At 40.5% G+C, this 21,050-nt stretch overlaps 1 protein-coding gene across 1 annotated transcript in view; it reads left to right on the top strand.

Moving 5' to 3' along the window:
- Positions 1 to 3,513: 3,513 nt before the first annotated feature.
- The window catches only part of LOC150019156 (vesicle-associated membrane protein 7-like), a 29,851-nt gene continuing 12,314 nt past the window's right edge, over positions 3,514 to 21,050 (top strand). Inside the window, exons 1-3 of the mRNA XM_090267354.1 lie at positions 3,514 to 3,591; positions 11,134 to 11,201; positions 20,654 to 20,750. Coding sequence (XP_090123480.1) covers positions 3,514 to 3,591; positions 11,134 to 11,201; positions 20,654 to 20,750 — 243 coding nt within the window. The remainder of the gene's footprint in view (positions 3,592 to 11,133; positions 11,202 to 20,653; positions 20,751 to 21,050) is intronic.

Below are 21,050 nucleotides of genomic sequence, written 5' to 3' on the forward strand. Positions count from 1 at the left end.
ATCATAATCAAAATGTCAAAAATTAAGGATAAAGAGAGAATCTTAAAAGCAGCAAGAGAGAAGAGACGAATTACGTACAAAGGGGTCCCAATAAGACTATCAGCTGATTTCTCAAAAGAAACTCTGCAGGCAAGAAGGGAATGGCAAGAAATATTCAAAGTAATGAAAAGCAAAAACCTACAACCACGATTACTCTATCCAGCAAAGCTGTCATTCAGGATAGAAGGGCAGAGAAAGTGCTTCCAGGACAAAGTAAAACTGAAGGAGTTCATCAGATCCAAACCACTGTTATATGAAATAATAAAGGGACTTGTTTAGGAGAAAGAGGATCAAAACTATGAACATTAAAATGAAAACTGTATCACAACAACAACAGAAGCTAGGGAACAGAAACAAAGGCAAACTAAGTAGGCAATGAGAGTGGGAAAAGAATTAAAGGTATGGGGAACATATTGGGGGGAGATCAGCAGGGAGGGGGAAGGGGGGACAGGGAGGGAGATGGTACAGAAATTAAGAAACATAGTAGGTAAGAGTGGAATAGATAGGAAGCTGTTGAGAAGAACTATATGCACAACCAATGGGCATGGACTAAGGGGGTACCACTGGAGGGAGGGGATCACTGGGTAGAGAGAAACAAAGGGAAAAGAAATTGGGACTACTCTAACAGTATAATCAATAAAGCATATTTTAAAAAAAGAAATGTATGCCACGTGTGAGAGGGAGGGGCAGTGGAGAGCAATGGGGGGATGTTGGGGGGAAAGAAATCATGAGGCTTAAACTCTTGTTTCAAAAGAAATGGACAATGGTGAATTGTCCCATTTTTCCTTTCCAGAAATCCAGCTTCTCATCATTCTTTCTGCTCCATCCTCCAGATTTTGACAAACTATCAAGAGAAGGATGAAAATACCTGTGATGTTTTATATTACCTGCTGTAGTTTTTATTTTCAGTTATTCCTTTTCCATACAAATGAAGAACAAGAAAATGGAGGACGCAAAGGAAAAGCAGAGGAGGAAGAAAGAGCAAGGAAAGAAGAAAAAGATTCTCAGCTCTTAATATTCCCCAAACAGAGTTTGGAGACTTCCTGAAGAGAGAGTATATAAATTGGGAAGAAAGCCTGGGGTGATAGGAGGATCCCTGCTAGACTTGCTGGAGTTTCGACAGGCTGAATGGAGGCAGAGTCAGAAGGAAGCCATCCAGTTTGCCACGGAGTCCCCACTGGAAGAAGAGGAGTGATAGACTACAGTGATGAGAAGACACTCAGTAAATTTTGGATCCAAGGACTTGCTTCTGAGGTGAGGTAAGGTCTAAACTGTCTGACAGGACCACAGGGTAATGGCACAACAGAAGGGCTGGCAGCAGTGTGTTGGCCAGAGGCCTGAGACAGCCTCTCCAGACTCCTATGCCTCACAATGCAGCAGAAAGTTTTCCTTGCCCTGAACAGGGCCACAAAAGTGCCTGAGAGAGAACCAGAGCACCTGAAGGGGTCCTGAGGTTCCAAGAAGAGTAGGTGAACTGACTATCAGAGATAGATAAATAACAAACATTAGCAGCAGATGCCACCGTAGAGAAATGAAGGTTGTGAATCAAAAGCTCTCCCTCTCCACTTCCCCACGCACATAGATGCCACCCCATGTAGAAAGAAGGAAAGGGGAGTGCTTGAGTTAACTGAAGAAACCCAATACTGGCTAGATTAAGCCTCAGATATCAGGTAAAATGGGGCTCAAAGAGAGAGTTATGGTATAAATTACATTTTACATTGCTGTAGGCCTGAATTTGTGGATTGTGCAAAGTGAACCCAACACACAGATTGTTTTAATGACAAAGTGAAACAGACAAGGGAGGTGCCATATATATCTGTCCAACTATCAGCTGCTCGTTATCATGGTAGCTCATGATTTCATTGCCCAGTTACCTTCAGATCCACTATTCAATAAACAGAAGGCACACTGCAATATGGCCAAGTTTGTTTTGCTTATTTTTATTGTAAGCAAGAATATACCAACACATTACCTCAGAATTAACATATTTCATTTTCCCACACATAAGTTATTGTAACCAGAGCTTTTAATTCAGTCACCCCACCTGTAACACAATGCATCATCTCTAAGCTGATAAGACACATTAACTCAATATTTTCTTCATATGGAAGGATACATGAATTCGACAAGGCAGTTTTATTAAGAGCTACAGTTCAGATCAGTTTTCCTGCTTGCTTGTCAAATCCAATTTGATTGCACTGGGTTAATATAAACTCAATTACTACCTGTCTTCACCTCCTGCCAGGCACCCCAGAAGGGCATTCATTGGTTTTCCTTTTAAGTTACACCATTGGGAGCAAGAAAGTAGTTTTCATTAATGTATTTATCACATAAGGATTGCAATTGCTTATCGATTTATGCTAAGAATTGTGCGCAATTACTTAATTTAAACTTGACAACTATCCCCATTTTATACATTAGGATACCTGGTCTCAGAAAGGTTAAGTCACATTAAAGGCACAGAGTAAATAGCAAGGTCTATATCTGAACTCAGGTTTTGTCTAACTTCTTTCCACTCTTCCACAATGCCTTGCTAATGAAAATATATGTTTATCTTAAGCTTATACCTTAAAAAATTCTTGTCAAGAAACTCGAAATCTAGGCATTCTACCACTTGTACCCCTCTCATCTGCCCACTACCATATGCCTTTCCTCTGCCACACTCACTTACATCTATTCCCTAAACCATCAGCTGGCCTTCATGTCTTAAAGACCTGTTTCTTCTCCTTAGACTGTCCTATCTTTCCTTCCCACTTACAGCACTCCGACCCATCCTCTAAATCGGATATTGACTTTGAAAGCCTTGCTACCTCTCCCAAGGGATAACTGTCTCCACTCCAGCTTTTGCAACCTAGTTTATCTTTCCATCATTAACACACACATATATAGCACTTGAGACTGGCACTTATTTGCACATGCCTCTGTAACCACTTCTAGAATATGAACTCCTCAAAGTGAGGATCTAAGGCCTACAACCATACATACTGTTAATCTAAGGCACTTAGCACATTGTGGGAGTTGAACCAATGCTTGTTCAGTTAATGAATGAATTTTATTTTAAATCAAGGGCTATATTTAACATGTGTTAGATTGTGAATGAATTCTATGTAGTAGGTGGGCAATGTGAAGTAAACTGGCTCTCTTAAACGACTCTGATAATGACCACAAAGACGGACTTCACTCACCCAAAGCTAGTTTTTCCAGACCTCGCTGCCCCGCCCTCCCCGCCCCTCCCCGCCCTTCCCACCCCCTTGCCACCCCTCCCCACTTTGCCACCCCTCCACTGCCCCTGCGGTTCAGGTTCATCGCTGGTTTAGCTCAGGCAAGAAAGGGCCCCGCCTCCCTCCCTGCCAATCAATTGCTCCTTGTGCCTGCGCAAGCACCGTCCCCCAGCCCCGCCCCCAGTCACCGCCCAAGACTATGGCAGGCAGTTAGGGCCAGCACGAACCTTTCCTTCACTGGCCCACCCACTATATGACGATCACCTACAGCTGCATTGCTAATGGCCGAGCGATCCTAGCGGACCTGGCCTTGACTGGCGGCTCCTATCAGGTACCACTAAGTCGTCACCTCCGCCTTCGCGCGTTCTGATTTTGAAAGGCGGTGCCTGCCGGGCCGGCTCCTCAGGACGTTTAGCTGCAGGCTGCGGGGAATGGGCAGTGGGGTTGGAGCAGAGGCCTCTCCCACTTGCGCAGCAGAGTCAGCGAGGTGGTGTTTCCCTGGCGGGAGCTACTCCATCTCCAAAACAGCGGAGCCGCACGTTCGCCACCTAGGGGTTAGAGTTGGTGCTGCAAGCGACCCGTTTGGCGGCGATTAGCAGCTATGTCCGACCCCCGAGAGCGCCTTAGGGGTTTTCTCACCCTTGCGGAGAAATGACTGGCAGCTCAACACACACTTATTAAACAAGCGTTAATTGCATAATCCCTGGTTAAAGGATGGGGGATGCAGCAATGAAGAGAAGACGTCATCTGGAATTGTCGCTTGATGAAATCGTTGTCCCTTTATGTCCAAGGGCTATATACAGGTGTCCTCCAATGTAAAAAAGCATTTCAGTGACTGCTCCTGTAACATTCAGAATAGGTGGCTGTTTGCTGATTGATCACAGAGGAGGAAATTTTAGAGTGCTTGGCACAGGAAAGGGAAATAGGGACTCCGTGCAGAGGAAACAGCCGACCTCAAGAACCTCAGTAGGGCTAGCACACAGTGTCCTAGTGTAATACGTAGGGGCTAAAGATGAGGTCAGAAAAGCAGGCAGAGGGTAGTTAATGAAGGGTTCTATTTTGTTTTCTTATCCTAGAGAAACCGGGAGGCAATTAACTATAAATAAAGGAATAAGATGATCTGATTCATCTGATAAATTGGTCTGGTTACAATCCAGAAGGTGGATTGGAGGGGAGAGAACCAGTTAGGGTGGTACTGTTATCATTTATGTAGATCTAAGGGCCTGAGCTAAGGCAATGACAGTGCAGATAGAAAAGAGGGGGCAGATCCTAAATAAGACTTTGTAAAACTAATCCTCAGGAGTTAGTGACAGGGTCATGCCTAAGATGATTCTTAATATTGCCCCCACCTCTACTGAGATAGAATTGACATATAACACTGTCTAAGTTTGAGGTGTACAACGTGATGATTTGTCCATTCTTTTTTCTTGGGTGTGAGTAAACAAGATAGAAACTACAGCTGGAGGAGCAGGATTGTGGGGGAGAGACTCGGAGGCAAGGGAGGAGAGTACAGTTTGGGACAGGTTGAATTTTGTTGTCTGTTGGAAATGGCCAGTCTATTTGTGTATTTATTCCTCCACCTATTCCCAAAAATTTTAAGTGATAAAAATGTTCAATAGGTAGCACTCAGAGGATCAGGGCTAACAGATGAATATAGTAGAAGTGGGTAAGATTGACTGAGAAAAGTACAAAGAGTGAAAAGAAAAAAGGACCAAAAGGCAAAACACTGCTTAAGAACAGAATAGATAGGTGAGTCACCAAGTGAAAGTGGTGTCCTGAGAACCAAAAAAAGAAAGTTACATGAATATTTCAATGCCCCAGAGAATTTTTTTATTTTTAAAACATTTTATTTATTTATTTTCAGAGAGAGGGGAAGGGAAGGAGAAAGAGAGGGAGAGAAACAGCAATGTGTAAGAGAAACATCAGTTGGTTGCCTCTCCCGTGCCCTCAAGAAGGGACCAGAGACATGGCCCAAAACCTAGGCATGTTGCTTGACTGGGAAACCAGCTGTCGATCTTTTGGTTCACAAGCCAGCGCTCAATCCACTGAGCCGGGCCAGCTAGGCCGCCCCAGAGAATTTGAACAAGATCTAAAAAGTGTTTATTGGACTCAACAGTTAAAATATGATTGGTGGTGACCTTACAGTTAGCAATTTGTAGAAGTGGTAGAGGCAGAAACCAGATGGCTTTAAGCCAGGTGAATGGGAGATGAGGGAGTAAGGAGAGTGAAGTTAGATTATTCTTTCAAGAATTTAGAAAGGGAATGAGATACAGTGAAAGCTGGAAGAAGCGTGGTCTAGGAAGGGGCCTCATTTTTTAGTACAGAGGAAACTTTTACGTGTATGTATGCTAATGGGAAGAGGTTGGAGATATAAGATAGGAGGGAGCTGTTGGTGGAGCAAGACCTGAAGGAGCACAAAGGAATGGAATCCAATGTGACAGTGGAGATGTGAGACTTGGATTCAAGGAATGTCCTTTCTCTTGGGAAAATGAGGGGTGTGGATATAGACACATAGAATTTGGTCTCCTTTTGGGGCTCTCCTCTTTCCCAGTCCTTTAAATTCTATTTTCCTCGGGTTTCTAACTTCAGTCCTCTTTTAACTTGACACATTCATTCACACTCATGGATCCCTTTGCTTTGATCACTGTCAAATCCACTTCCAAAGTAATCTGTCTCCACAGTTAGATTGCCTAACTGATTCCTACCTGTGTATTTCTAATCTTGTGGAGCAACTCTTGAGCCATTCAAGCTGGAAACTGGGAGTCACCTTCAATTTTTTCTTCTTCACATTCACATTGGCTCTCTGTCACCAAGTTCTATTAGTTCTGTCTCCTGAATATGTCTTGCATCCATTTCCTTGTTTCTGAATCATGTCATCATATGGCCCTCAATTCATGTCACCAAGGGTATTGACAGTGCCTCCTAACTGATCTCCCAGATTTCAGCCTTATCTCTCTCAAAACCAGCCTCTACACTGCTGCTCAAGTGGTTTTTCCTAAAAGCAAATTTGATCATGTCACTCCCCTGCTTAAAATCATTTGGTGGCACCTGCTTACATGCAGAATAAAGCCCATACTACTTAACTTGGCATTCAAGGCACTCCCTGTTAGGGCTTTTCAATGAGTATCTGCTCTTCCCCAATATATCTTTGTGCTCCAGCTATCCTGACCTTCATACTCTTCTCTAGTCTCGACAGGGTCTCCCTTTATCTCCTCTTTCCTCTCCCCAGAACCCCCTTGCCTTCACTTTTTAGCAGTATAACCTCTTTTGCACTTTGAGACTTTTCTCAATTCCTCCTTGAAGCCTTCTGTATGCCCAGGTTAATTTACATTCCTTTATCAAACTACTTGCCAGGCTGAATTAGAATCTTCTTTTACTAGTCTCTGCTGTCAAACTCCTTCAGAACAGGGACTGTTTTCATCAGTTTTTACATTGATAGATCCTCAATAAATGTTTAATTAATCAAGAAGGGAGAGAGACAGAAAGTTGAAGGAGTTTATAAGCCCAATGGCCTCTCTATGAACTATGCAGGAAGGTAAGAAAGTGTAAGGGGATGGAGCAGTATGCAAGTGGAGGAAAGGATTAAAGGTTTAGAATAACTGCTGTGCAAAAAGCTGACCAGGGAGAAGGAAAGCGATGACAAGGTGTTTTAAAGGACAGTTCTATCATGTCCTTTCTCAGTACTAAATATTAATGTCAAAAATATTTTTTATTCATTAGAAAAGTATTACCACCTACCAAAGCTTAATCATGAGATCAAATCAATTGCTAGAGCTGTACGGGATCCTAGAGATCATCTTGCCCAATTCCCTCATTCTTCACACAAAGAAACAGATCCAGACAAGTTTCTTTTTTAAGTTGTACAACATTTTAATTCCAAAAACAGAACTAGAGCCCAGTTTGTCACTCTTTTACTACCTCATGTTGCCATTTGCTTTGTTTTAATTTTTGATATTATTTCATTATTTACTCTAAATGAGACACGTGGGGAAAATTAGGAAAATATGTTTCACTGATGATAAAAAGTAACTGAAAGTTTATGCAATCCCTTAATTTTTTGTGTTTCTTAGGAAATCCTTTCCTAGAGAATACTACCTAGATTTTTCAGGAAATACTAGAATTTCAAGCTTTATTCTCTACCATTAGTAACAAGCTTTAACCTCCCCAAAAGTTTTTATTCCAAGTGTCATTTTGTGAAAGTGGAAAAGCTAATTAAAAATGTGGCTATTGGACTTCCGGCCAAGATAGAGGCCTAGACAGACACGCTGCATCTCCCTCCACAGCTAAGAAGGGCTATACTACCTCAAAACTATAGAAAGCCAGAAGTTCCAGAAAACAGAGCTACAAGGAAGTTCAACGAACAAAGATATAAAGAAGAAATACTCATCCAGACAGGTAAGAGGGGTGAAGAGGACACGGTGTGGTGGTGGCAGCAGTGGTAGTGGCAACAACAAGCTGGCAGAAAGCGAAGTGACACATTTTAAAAAGTCGGGAGGAGCACCTGAGGAATGTTCCCAGCCCCAGACCAGACCAGACCACACAGCTCATGGACCCAGCGCCGGGGAAAATAAAGCTCCATTGCTTCTAACTGTGCAGACCAGTGGGGCTGGGGCAGAGGAAGAAACTGCCAGTCTCTCAGCGGAGTCCACTTATTTAAAGGGCTCCCACAGTCCTAAAACATCCACAGACCCACCCACTCTGGGAACAACAGCCAGGGCAATAGCTAGAGAGGTGTGAGGCCCATACAGAAGTGGGAGAAGTGCCTGGAAAAGGGGCAAGTGCTGAGCAAGCAGCATTGTTCCCTCTCAGACCCCTCACCCACACACAGTGCTACAACATGGTGAAATGGGTTGCCCCTACTGATGAATACCTAAGGCTCCACCCCTTACAATGTAATAGGAGCAACAGCTCTACCTAAGACAAAGAGGCAAACAAACACAGGAGCCTTTCAAGATGAGGAGACAGAGAAGTATGACCCAAAAGAGGGAACGGATAAAGGCTCCAGTGGGAGAACTAAGCTACGAAGAGATAGCTAACCTAACACATGAGGAGATAGTCAACTTAACAGACTCAGAGTTCAAAATATTGGTGATAAAGATGCTCACAGGCTTAACAGATATGCTTGAGTATGGCAAATGCATAAGGGAAGACGTGAAGGCTATGCTAAATAAAACAAAGGAAAATCCACACAAAACCAATAGTGAAGAGAAGGAAACTGAAAATCAAATCAATGATTTGGAACATAAGGAAGAAAAAATGTCAACCAGTGCAGAATGAGGAAACAAGAATTGAAAAAAATGAGGAGAAGCTTAGGAACATCTGGGACAACTTTAAACATGCCAACATCCAAATCATAGGGGTGCCAGAAGGAGAAGAGGAAGAGCAAGAAATTGAAAGCTTATGTTAAAAAAAATAATGAAATAAAACTTCGCAAATTTGGTAAAGGAAATAGACATACAAGCCCAGGAAGCACCGAGGATCCCAAACAAGCTAGACCCAAGGAGGACCACACCAGGACACATCATAATTAAAATGCCAAAGGTTCAAGATAAAGAGAGAATCTTAAAAGCAGCAAGAGAAAAGCAGAGAGTTACCTACAAAGGGGTACCTATAAGACTGTCAGCTGATTTCTCAAAAGAAACTTTGCAGGCAAGAATAAACTGGCAAGAAGTACTCAAAGTGATGAAAAGCAAGGACCTACAACCAAGATTACTCTATCCAGCAAAGCTATCATTTAGAATGGAAGGGCAGATAAAGTGCTTTCCAGACAAGTTAAAGCTAAAGAAGTTCATCATCATCAAGCCATTAGTATCTGAAATGTTAAAGGGACTTATTTAAGAAAAAGAAGAGCAAAACTGAACATTAAAATTACAACAAACAACTATCAACAACCAAATCTAAAAAATAAAATCCAACTAAGCAAACCAGAATAGGAACAAAATCATAGGTATGGGGATCATTTAGAAGGCTTAGGAACAGCCTTCTATCAGCTGGAAGGAGGGGAGGGGGGGAAATGGGGAAATGGTAGAGGGATTAAGAAGCATAATTGGTTGGTACAAAATAGACAGGGGGATGTTAAGAATAATATAGGAAATGATGTAGCCAAAGACCCATGCATGACTCATGGACATGAACTAAGAAGGGTGGGATTGCTGGAGGGGAGGGGGATTTTGGGCAGAGGGGAGCGAAGGGAAAAAAATTGGGACTACTGTAACAACATAAACAATAAAATACACTTAAAAAATTTTTTTAAATGTGTCTATTTATCCTTGTTGGTGTGGCTCAGGGGATTTGAGTGCCGGTCTGTGAACCAAAAGGTCACACTTTTGATACCAAGTCAGGGCACATGCCTGGGTTGTGGGCCAGGTCCCCAACTGTGGGTGTGCAAGAGGCAACAGATCAATGTATCTCGCACACATCAATGTATCTATCCCTTTCTTTCTCCTTCCCATCCCCTCTCTCTAAAAAAATGAGTAAATAAAATCTTTTAAAAAAAGAATGCGGCTATTCAAGTTTTCTTAGATAACATTCAGGTTTCTTTCTAACTCTAAAGAAAAGTAATGGGATTTCATACAGTTAACTATATTTAAGGTATTATGGATTATTTTTAAGAGCTTACAAATTTTAACCAAAGAATGAGCCCTACAAAAAAACAACAACAACAACAACAAAAAACAGGTATAAGAGATCTCAGCAATTGTTTTATAGGAAGAAATCAATGAATAATAAAGAATAAAATTTTTACCTTTGAAAAGGGAAGATATTCAGAGAAAAAGATATGAAAACTTTTAATTCGTTAATGTTTTATTCATAGTTTCAGTGACTAGAATCCACTGAAAAGATATTTGATTAGATAGTGCCTCCAAGCTCTGAATCCATATATAAGATACGAAAAATAAGACTGATTATCTAGTACCACCCATATTTGTGCATGCACGTGCACACACACACACACCCACAGTGTATGTATACAAGGTCTGTCCAGAAGGTATCCGGCCAGATAATGTGAAAAATAGACATTTATTGAAGAAGATACAAGATACATTGTACCTAGGACAATGACATCTCAGTCCCCTTCAGAGTAGGCACTTTGGGACCTCACACAGTTCTTCCAATCGCCATCAGCTGTCCCATTCTATTTTCCTGACTCTTATCGATGGTCTGAAACCTCTTCCCTTTCAAAGGTGATTTTAGTTTGGGGAAAAGCCAGAAGCCACAGGGTGCCAAATCTGGGCTATAGGAGGGCTGAGTCACCTGGGTGCTTGATGTTTTGCCAGAAAACTGCATGAGATGTGATGCATGAGTAGGCATGTTGTCATGATGAAGCTGCCAATCACCAATTGCCCATAGCTGCAGCCTTCTGAATCATCTGAATAGTCTCCATAGAGGAATGTCCAAGCTTCGCGCAAAATTTAATGCAGATTTGTTGCTCTACTTGCTCAGTCATTTTCAATGCAATGGCCACACAGTATACATGCTTACTCAGTGGTGTCTACTGCCCCCACTGACTAGTACAGTGAAGTCGTCATCGTTCACATGTATGCATTCCAGTTCACTCCCCTTGACTGCCAGGTTACATCAATGTCATGCAAACCATTCTTGTTACATTAAAAATGGCTGGACTTTTTCCAGACAGACCTAATATTTATGTAATTTTAATATTTTTCTTCAGATTCACATGAATCTGAATATTCATATATGAGTATTTCATGATAATTTGCCTCTTACCAAGAATTATAAATAACCACCCATAAGTTCTCTTAGTAAATAGTTGTCTCTTAATAAACTAATCAGAAGATAAGTGAATTTAGGAGAGGAATAATGAAAAGTACTTCAATATTCTACAAAGTAAATGCTGACAATTTATTTTTAGGAAACAGCAACAGTGTTTAGACTAGTGCTTCTTAGAGCTGAACCAAAGACCACAATTCAAATGGGAAGGTAAGATATATTCTAATAACACTCTACTTTTTAACAATAATCAGTTAATCATTCCAATGATAATGACATGAGGAAAAATATATTAGTTGCACATACTCTTGACTGAACCCTCCAAAAGGAGAACATCTACAAGGGGGCACCACAAAACAAAAAAACAAAACTAAACAGAATTACCTTCTGGAGGGCGAGCCTCTCATAGTGCAGGCTCCCCCACTAGGTGAGTGTTCTAGGAACCCATCTGTATCAGTGTACCAGCTGACATTGTTGTGAGAGGTTGCATTTGGCTTCAGTGAATTTGTTTTGAAGACTCAACGCTTTGCTCATTTCATAATGGGTTATTTATGAGTGCACCTGCCCACACTGTGCTGATTGATCAGCAGTTTTTGACCAAAAAACGGCATGACCCCCATGCCCCATCCTCCCTATTCACCTGAAGCATATAAAGGGGATGTTAATTCTATCTATAACATTTTAACTAGATTGATGGGTCTATAAGTGTTCCTGGTCTTATTCTCCATACTTTTTTGGTATACTAAAAATATTTTATTAATAAAAAAGGAAACATCCACTTGAAAATATCTTCAATAAGACCACTCTAAAAAAATTTAAAAACCAAGTTTATAGACACAGAGAACAGATTGGTAGTTGCCAGATTGTGTGTGTGTGTGTGTGTGCGCGCGCGTGTGTGTGTGTCTGTGTGAAGAAATGGGTAAACGGGATCAAAAGATTTTTTAAATATAAAAACCACATCAAGCAAATGTATAGCTTTATGAAGTTTTACAAGAGAACTTTCCTACCAACTGCAACTGCCACCTAAGCCAAAAAAATAGAACACTACTAACTACCCTCAAAATGCCCTACTATATGTCCAGTCCATTCACAGCTCCCTCCCTCTCCCCCAGACCAACCACCATTTCAACTTCTATAGCAGTCACTTACCCTGTTCCTTCACTGCCTAGGCAGCAAAATATATATCTCGTATATTAGAGCCCAATACTGCCAAGGTTTGACTTGGTGTTATTTAAACATCTTTAATCTACATATTCCCCCTCCACTCCTGTCCTTCCTTACAATTTATCGTTGAAGAACCCATAGAATTTCCCACAGTCTGAGTTGGCTGATTGCATACTGAAAATGCAGTTCATCATGTTCCAAGCAGCTGGATCAAGAGGCTTGATCCCTTTGATAAGACTATAGGTGTTTTTTCATCAAATGGTACATAATGTCTGCTTATACCTCCTTTTGATATACTAGCAGCCACTGATATTCATTGTCTACACCCTAGAGCCATTAATTTATTGGGGATTGCAAACTGGTGATATTCTATCTTTGTTTCCACTTATTAGCAGGAATGATTTCAAAAAAAGACATTTTCCTCATCTACAATATGCTTACCTGAACAGTAGTCTCTCTCTATATCGTGGTTCACTTATCGCAGCCTCACTGTATTGCAGGATTTTAAAAAATATTATATTTAATTATTTATCGTGGATTTTTCATTATATCGCAGGATTTTGCAGTACTGTATATGTATGTTGTTAAAGTTATGTAGGTTTAAGAGTGAAGGATACGTTTAAGAACATAAATAGTGTTTATAAATGTGTGGAAAAGGTTAATAAGGGAGTGGGAAAGGTTAATAAGGGACTGGGAACAGTTTATAAGTGTGTGGGAAGGGTTTATAAAGCCTTAAAATATATATAAATACTAAAATAAATGTAAGGTTCCTACTTCGCAGATTTTCACCTATCACAGGGGGGTCTAGAACATAATACCCATGATACGTGAGGGAATACTGTATAGTATTGTGCATTCTAATTTGAATCTTTTGAGGACCTCTTCCCTGAACTCCAAACTCATATATACAGCTGCCCATTCCACATCTCTGATTGGTGTCTGATAGGCATCTCAAACTTGTCTAAAACCAAGCCTCCTCCTGCAGTCTTCTGCACATCAACTTTCCAGTTCCTCAAGCCTAAAACCTTTATGATCCTTGACTTTTTTCTCTTTTACAATCAAATCCAATCCATCAGCAAATCCTATTGCCTTTGCCTTCCAAATATATCCAAAATCTGACAACTTCCACCCGCCCCATAGAAACCACACCACCATCATCTCTTGCTTGGGTTACTCGATATAAAGTTAGCTTCTTTTTTTGTTTGTTTATTTTTAAAGATTATATTCAAAATTTGGTTTAATAACATTTATAATTATGCAAAATTATATGGTTCTGAAGTCAAATCTACAAAACACATTCTTTCAAGAGGTCTAATTTTTCTTTATTTCCTGTCCACACTGCATGCTCTCTCTCCCTTATATGGGTTATCATTTTGAATAAGTTTTTAGTTTATCATTTTCTTTTTTCTATGAGAGATGCATACATATATTTGAACTTTTCTTTGTAATATATGAGAATGATAGATAAATCATTGTACATCGTACACACTTTCTCTACCTTGTTTTTGGCAGTTAACAGTATATCCTGGATATCAAATATTCAAGATTTTTAACATTTAAAGATGGTTTCTGAATGTTACTCACTAATAACATAATAAGCAAAATTTAAAATACCTCCTTTCATATCCATTATCAATTTGCTTCAGATGACATATATAACGTTCAGAGATGGTAGAGTTAGTGACTTTTTCAGCAAAGACTTCTCCCAACTTAGAAATAAAAATATTTTCCAAGTGGGAATTTTATGTATCAATCAATATCATCATTAAAAATATTTGTAGCAGGGAGAAACAAGATGGCAGAGGAGTAAGTGGAAGCTATACTAACTTCCTCCCAGAACTAGTCTGGATTTACAACTTAATTTTGGAGAAACCATCTGGAATAACCAACCGAACTCTAGCTTGAGAGAAGTCTTATAACCACGGAGAGACAGAAAAGGCCGCTACATCACAACGTGACCGGTAGGCAGTGCGGAGACGCGGAAGGGCTGGCTGGGCTCACACGGGTGGCAGCTGAAGGGACTGAGAAACAGCTCAGCAGCCGGGGATTCCCCTTGAGAAGGGCAGGGTCTAAAACCCCAGCTGAGCTTCCCAGCCTACAGCAACAGAGTGGAAAGTAAAATAGTATCCAGCTGAGAAAAGCGAAAAGTCACAGGGTTTCTTGCTAGCTGGAGAGAAACAGCTGGAGAAAAAGAGCTCTTAAGCAGATCGCATATGAAAATATTTTTCCCCTACTTACCCTGGGCTCAAGCATAGGGAAGGCAGAAAGGACTGGAGATGCTTGGGGAGAGTTTGGTGTGGTGACTTTGAGGGGAGAGCTGGGGAAGCTGCCGGCCGGGCCCCAGTGCTGACTCATCCCCACACTGCAGGCAGACCATTCCCCTCCAAGTGGCATCAGCCTGAGGGAAAGCAAGAGCCCTGCCTACAGGAATTAAGCTGCCACACCCACGGTCCTTAAGCCTGATGGAAAATCACAGATTGAATAGATTAACAACTACAGAAGACAGACAAAGGCAGTAGATCCCTGGAAGTCTCCAACAGGCTGCCTAGGCCCAGACTGGTACAGGATCTGACGCCACCAAGGGCAGATCCAGGAAGTGCAGATCATTCTAAGAAGCACCAATAAACAATAGGAGTCACAAAAATGGGGAGACAGAGAAACAACCCCCCATCAAAAGGAAAGGTAGAATCCCCAGAAAGAGTGCTAAATGAAATAGAGGGGAGCAAACTATCAGATATGGAATTCAAAACACGGATTATGGACAAGCTCAATGAGCTTAGTGGAAACTACAAAGTACTCCAGAAAAACTACAGGGAACTCCAGAAAAACTACAAGGAACTTACTGAGAATTACACCAGCATGAAAAAGGACATAGAAGCTATCAATAAGAGCCAGGAGGAAATGAAGAATATGATCTCTGAATTGAAGAAAACAGTAGAAGGAATTAAAAGCAGGCTAGAGGAAGCAGAAGATCAGATCAGTGAGCTGGAAGACAACTTAGACAAAAACTCCCAGACAGTGCAACAAAATGAGAAAAGACTGAACAAGACTGAAGATGTTCTAAGACAGCTGCAGGATTACATGAAACGTAATAATAGCCGTATCATAGGAATTCCAGAAGGAGAAGAAGAAGATCAAGGGATAAAAAACCTCTTTGAAAAACTAATGACAGAAAACTTCCCTAACATGAGGAGAGAAAGAGTCACGCAAGTCCAGGAAGCACCGAGGGTCCCAATGAAGATGAACCCCAACAGGCCCACTTCAAGACACATCATAATTAAAATGGCAACATTGAAAAACAAAGAGAGAATCCTAAAAGCAGCAAGAGAGAAACAACTAATAACATACAAGGGAACTCCAATAAGGCTATCATCAGATTTCTCAGCAGAAACACTACAAGCCACAAGGGAATGGCAAAAAATATTCCAAGCAATGAAAAACAAAGGCCTACAACCAAGAATACTCTACCCAGCAAGACTCTCATTCAAAATGGAAGGTGAAATAAGGAGTTTCCAAGACAAAAGAAGGCTAAAAGAATACATCTCCACCAAACCAGCATTGCAAGAGATGCTAAAGGGTCTACTTTAAGAAGATGAAGAAACAGAAAGACAGAGAGGAACACGAGTACAAAGGGGGAAAATGACAATGAATAAGAACTGAAAGAAAGAAGGAATTTCTACCATTTGCAACAACATGGTTGGAACTAAAGAGAATTATGCTTGGCAAAATAAGCCACGCAACGAAAGAAAAATACCTTATGCTATCACCTATTACAGGAAACTAATGAACAACACAAACAAATGAGCAAAATTGAACAGAGGTATGTAAACAAGGAATAAAGTAACTAACAAAGGAGGAGATGGGAGGGAGAGAAGGGGGTAAGAAGGGAAAGGGTCTAGTCAAAGAACATGTATAAATGACCCATGGACATGGACAACTGGGTGGAGATTGAATGTGGGAGGAGAGGGGGCAGGGTGCAGGGAAGGAAGAGGGGGAAAAAAGTGGGACAACTGTAATGGAAAAACAAACAAAAATAAATTTTTAGTGGGGGAAAAAATGAAAATATAAAGAATAGAAATGCAAGTTCAGTGAATATTAGAAGAACAAGGATTTTCCTTCACACTGTATATTTTTCTCCCTATCTGATCCCTCCAGAGTTAGGCATTCTAAAGAAGTAAGTAATGACATAAGTTTCTTTGCATAAAACTAATAAGACCAGTTGTTAATAGATGTTTTTTGTTTTGTTTTGTTTTGTTTGTTTTGTTTTTTAACTAAGACTTTGACTGGAATGTCATGCCTAAAGGAGACATGCTTGGGTTCTGGTTGTTACCAAAAAGCCCTGAGGAACTAGGAATGACTTTCGAAGGTAATAAAAGCCCACGAGATAAAAGGCCTGGTACCTTGGATGGATGAGCGGTCCATAGCAATCTTTCCAGGGAAGGAACGAAGGTTGTTTTCCTGAAAGATGGTTAGAAGGGACCTTAAGGCACAATGGAAAGCCAGGAGGACCTGGAAAAGACAGGTGTTTACAGGCAAGGCTGAATGCCAGGTATGTCGCTCAACTTCTGTGCCCTGAAGGGCAGACTGAAGGTCACCCTAAATATTCCTTGCGTAAGTTCCAGCAAAGCAGAACTAAAGATCATAAGTGATCATTTGCTGCTCTTGTTGTGTTTATGCAAATGAACAGGATAAATTAAAAATGAACTTAATGCAGTCCCTTTAATGACAAGGAGGGTAATCTTAGGGAGAAAAATCAAGATTCAAGGAAGATCACAATGCCCAGTGGTAGACTATAAAGTAGTGCAGCTAACCGTCTTTAAAGTTTCTTTTCATTTAAAATTTGTTTTCATTTGAAAGTTAAACTATGTCTGTGGCATTATCAAAGATGTTTAATTTACAGGCGAGAAGAATGTCAAGTGCCTTGTAACTGGATGTCTTTCCGATAAGACAGTCCTACAGATTTAGAGACTTGTATGTGGGTTATGTTACATAAATTAACATGTGTTTTCTGTTTTCAAAGGGCATAAGCCTACGATCTCATTACCTGAGTGATTGTCTGTACATATAGGCCTCACTTAATCCTGTCTGCATTGCTGCCTTCTGAGACTCAATGGTTTGGCTGAACTAAGTGGCTGGGTTGGTGAAGAATGGGGTGGTCTGTGGGCTTCACTTTAAAACTGGTTTCTCTTTTCTATCCTAATGGCTTGGACAGAAAGAGCCCAGAGGCCTGAGAGGGGGAAACCTAAAATATTTCCCTCAGTCCAAACTAAGTATAATGGGCAAAAGGGTTTTGGACAGGTGAGATGTACCTGGCATACCTTCCTCCAAAGAAGCCCTTCTTTTCCCTAATGTGGGATATTGAAAAATTATTACCTGTCTTTTGTCATCTAGTGGTTACGGATTGAATGATGTCCTTTAACCCTGTTGCCCCCAGAATACAACAAGGATGCCAGCCTGTTAAACTAAGCATGCCGTTGTCCAGAGACAGCCAACCAACCTGGAGTCTGCACGATCCTTCCCCTTGTGGGAAGGCCACCCCCCCTCCACACCCCCACTCTTATTAGGGATTTCTTGACCCAAGGGTAGGTAGGATGACGACCATGTCCAGCTTGAAGCAGCTAGAGGAGCTCGAGACCTTTGTCCATTGTCCTTTATAAGATTGTAAAGGGTCTTAAGTCTGAGAGGGAGGGATTGTTATTTTTTATTGTTAAAATATTTAACTAATTAATTATTTAAAAAGAAGAAGAATATATGAAAGGGTGAGCCATGGGCATGGACTTGGGGAGAGGATTGTTGGGGAAGGGGGGTGCTGGGTGGAGGGGAGCAAAGGGGAAAAAATTGGAACTATTGTAACAATATAATCAATAAAATATACTTTAAAAAAAAAAAGCCCACGAGATAAAAGGCCTGGTACCGTGGTTGGTTGTGCGGTCCACAGCAATCTTTCCAGGGAAGGAATGAAGGTTGTTTTCCTGAAAGATGGCTAGAAGGGACCTTAAGGCACAATGGAAAACCAGAAGGACTTGGAAAAGACGGGTGCCAGGTATGTGGTTCTGCTTCTGTGCCCTGAAGGGCAGACTGAAGGTCACCCTAAATGTTCCTTGCGTAAGTTCCAGCAAAGCAGAACTAAAGATCATAAGTGATCACTTTCTGCTCTTGTTGTATTTATGCAAATGAACAGGATAAATTAAAAATGGACTTAATGCAGTCCCTTTAATGACAAGGAAGGTAATCTTAGGGAGAAAAATCGCGATTCAAGGAAAATCGCAATGCTCAGTGGTAGACTATAAAGTAGTGCAACTAACCGTCTTTAAAGTTTCTTCTCATTCGAAAGTTAAACTATGTCTGTGGTATCATCAAAGACATTTAATTTACAGGCAAGAAGAATGTCAAGTGCCTTGCAACTGGATGTCTTTCTGATAAGACAGTCCTACAGATTTAGAGATTTGTTTGTGGGTTATGTTACATAAATTAACACGTGTTTTCTGTTTTCAAAGGGCATAAGCCTACAATCTCATTACCTGAGTGATTGTCTGTACGTATAGGCCTCACTTAATCCTGTCTGCATTCCTGCCTCCTGAGACTCAATGGTTCGGCTGAACTAAGTGGCTGGGTTGGTGAAGAATGGGGTGGTCTGTGGGCTTCACTTTAAAACAGGTTTCTCTTTTCTGTCCTAAAGGCTTGGACAGAAAGAGCCCAGAGGCCTGAGAGGGGGAAACCTAAAATATTTCCCTCAGTCCAAACTAAGTATAATGGGCAAAAGGGTTTTGGACAGGTGAGATGTACCTGGCACACCTTCCTCCAAAGAAGCCCTTCTTTTCCCTAATGTGAGACATTGAAAAATTAAAACCTGTCTTTTGTCATCTAGTGGTTATGGATTGAATGATGTCCTTTAACCCTGTTGCCAAATCTGTTGCCTCCAGAATACAACAAGGATGCCAGCCTGTTAAATCAAGAATGCCGTTGTCCAGGAACAGCCAACCAACCTGGAGTCTGCACGATCCTTCCGCATGTGGCAAGGCCACCCTCCCCTCCACACCCCCACTCTTATTAGAGATTTCTGGACCCAAGGGTAGGTAGGACGATGACCATGTCCAGCTTGAAGCAGCTAGAGGACCTCAAGACCTTCACCCATTGTCCTTTATAAGATTGTAAAGGGTCTTAAGTCTGAGAGGGAGGGATTGTTATTTTTTATTGTTAAAATAATTAATTAATTAATTTTTAAAAAAGGAAAAGAAGAATATATGAAAGGGTGAGGCAGGAGAGCTTGTATGTACGACCCATGGGCATAGACTTGGCGGGGATTGTTGGAGGAGGAGAGTGCTGCTCGGAGGGTAGCAAAGGGGAAAAAATTGGAACTATTGTACCAATATAATAAATAAAATATACTTAAAAAATATTTGTAGCATATTGTATTTATGATATCTTATATAAAATATTTATATTGAAAGGACATAATTTTCTGCCTCTTGTGTTATCTTTTCTGTGTGTTTCTGAGATACTCATTCTCATATATATCCAATTTAGCATTTGACCAGATCTGTTGCCTGTTAACTATTTGGAAAAAGAGTGTTCAAAACAACTAAATTAAAGCCTAGGCACCAAGCAACTATTTTTGTTGTCATGTCCCTAAATTTTCTGGATTGTTGAGCAATAAAAATGTAGGCACCTTCCAAGAGTCTTTTAGCCTCTTAATATGTGACTCTGAGAAGGTACAAAACATCTAGAAGCAGGAGTGGTCAGGATAAGTTATACTTGAGCATACTATAGGGGAGTTTAGTTTCTTCCCCTCAACTTGTCCTGTTCTCCAGAATATTTGGTATTTATTGGCAGTTTACAACTTTTAAATTCTAAGCTGTCATGACAGAAAGCCAGAAGTGCCAAAATTGGATGTCTACTTAAAAATATAAGGATAGTAAAAATCAGTGAGCATAGCATTTTCTAATTGATCAGAATCTTGATTCAGGCTTGGAATATGATTATATTTGATTTGATTATTAGGGTTTTCTATATGAGATTATTAGTTTTCTCTATTAAAATTTATTATTTATATAATTTATTTCTTTAAAAATAATTTATTTGTTTGTTTATTTTATTTTTAGAGAGAGAGGAAAGGAGAAAGAGAGGGAGAGAAACATCACTGTGTGGTTACTTCTCACTCGTGCCCCCAACTGGGGACCTGACGTGCAACCTACTCATGTGCCCTGACTGGGAATTGAACCAGCGACACTTAGCTCACAGGCCAACGCTCAGTCCACTGAGCCACAGCAGCCAGGGCCTATATAATTTATTTTAAATACATATTCAAATTGTATGGTTTCTATTTAACATAATTTAAATTTTCAAATATATGAAAAATATTATAATTATTCTGATTATAAAAGTTATCTATAAAGCTTTTATACTATTAGTGAGAGCTTGAAGATGATATTAAATTTGCTGCATTGGTGCTTAATTTCTTTAATACTAACATGTAAATGAATGTATTCTTTTCAAAGCTTTGTCTATCATAGTCTCTTTATTGATGGGATCATTTACCTATGTGCCTCAGACAATGCATTGGATATTGTAACACCATCTGCATTTCTTAAAACTGTAAGTAATTTCTTTTTTTTATATAAGATTTTATTTATTTTTAGAGAGAAGGGAAGGGAGGGAGAAAGGGAGAGAAACATCAATGTGTGATTGCCTCTCACGCACCCTCAACTGTGGACCTGTCCCACAACCCAGGCATTTGCCCTGACTGGGACTCGAACTGGTGACAATTTGGTTCATGGGCCAGAACTCAATCCACTGTGTAAGTAATTCTTTATACTACTTTAAGGACCTTTTCAGTTTCTGAAAATATGAGGTCTCTATTTTATAGTTTATTAGTGATAAAGTCACTCAACAAAA

The sequence above is a fragment of the Furipterus horrens genome, unplaced genomic scaffold (genome assembly GCF_987537825.1).
Source record: "Furipterus horrens unplaced genomic scaffold, mFurHor1.1.pri manual_scaffold_2, whole genome shotgun sequence".
Lineage (NCBI taxonomy): Eukaryota > Metazoa > Chordata > Mammalia > Chiroptera > Furipteridae > Furipterus > Furipterus horrens.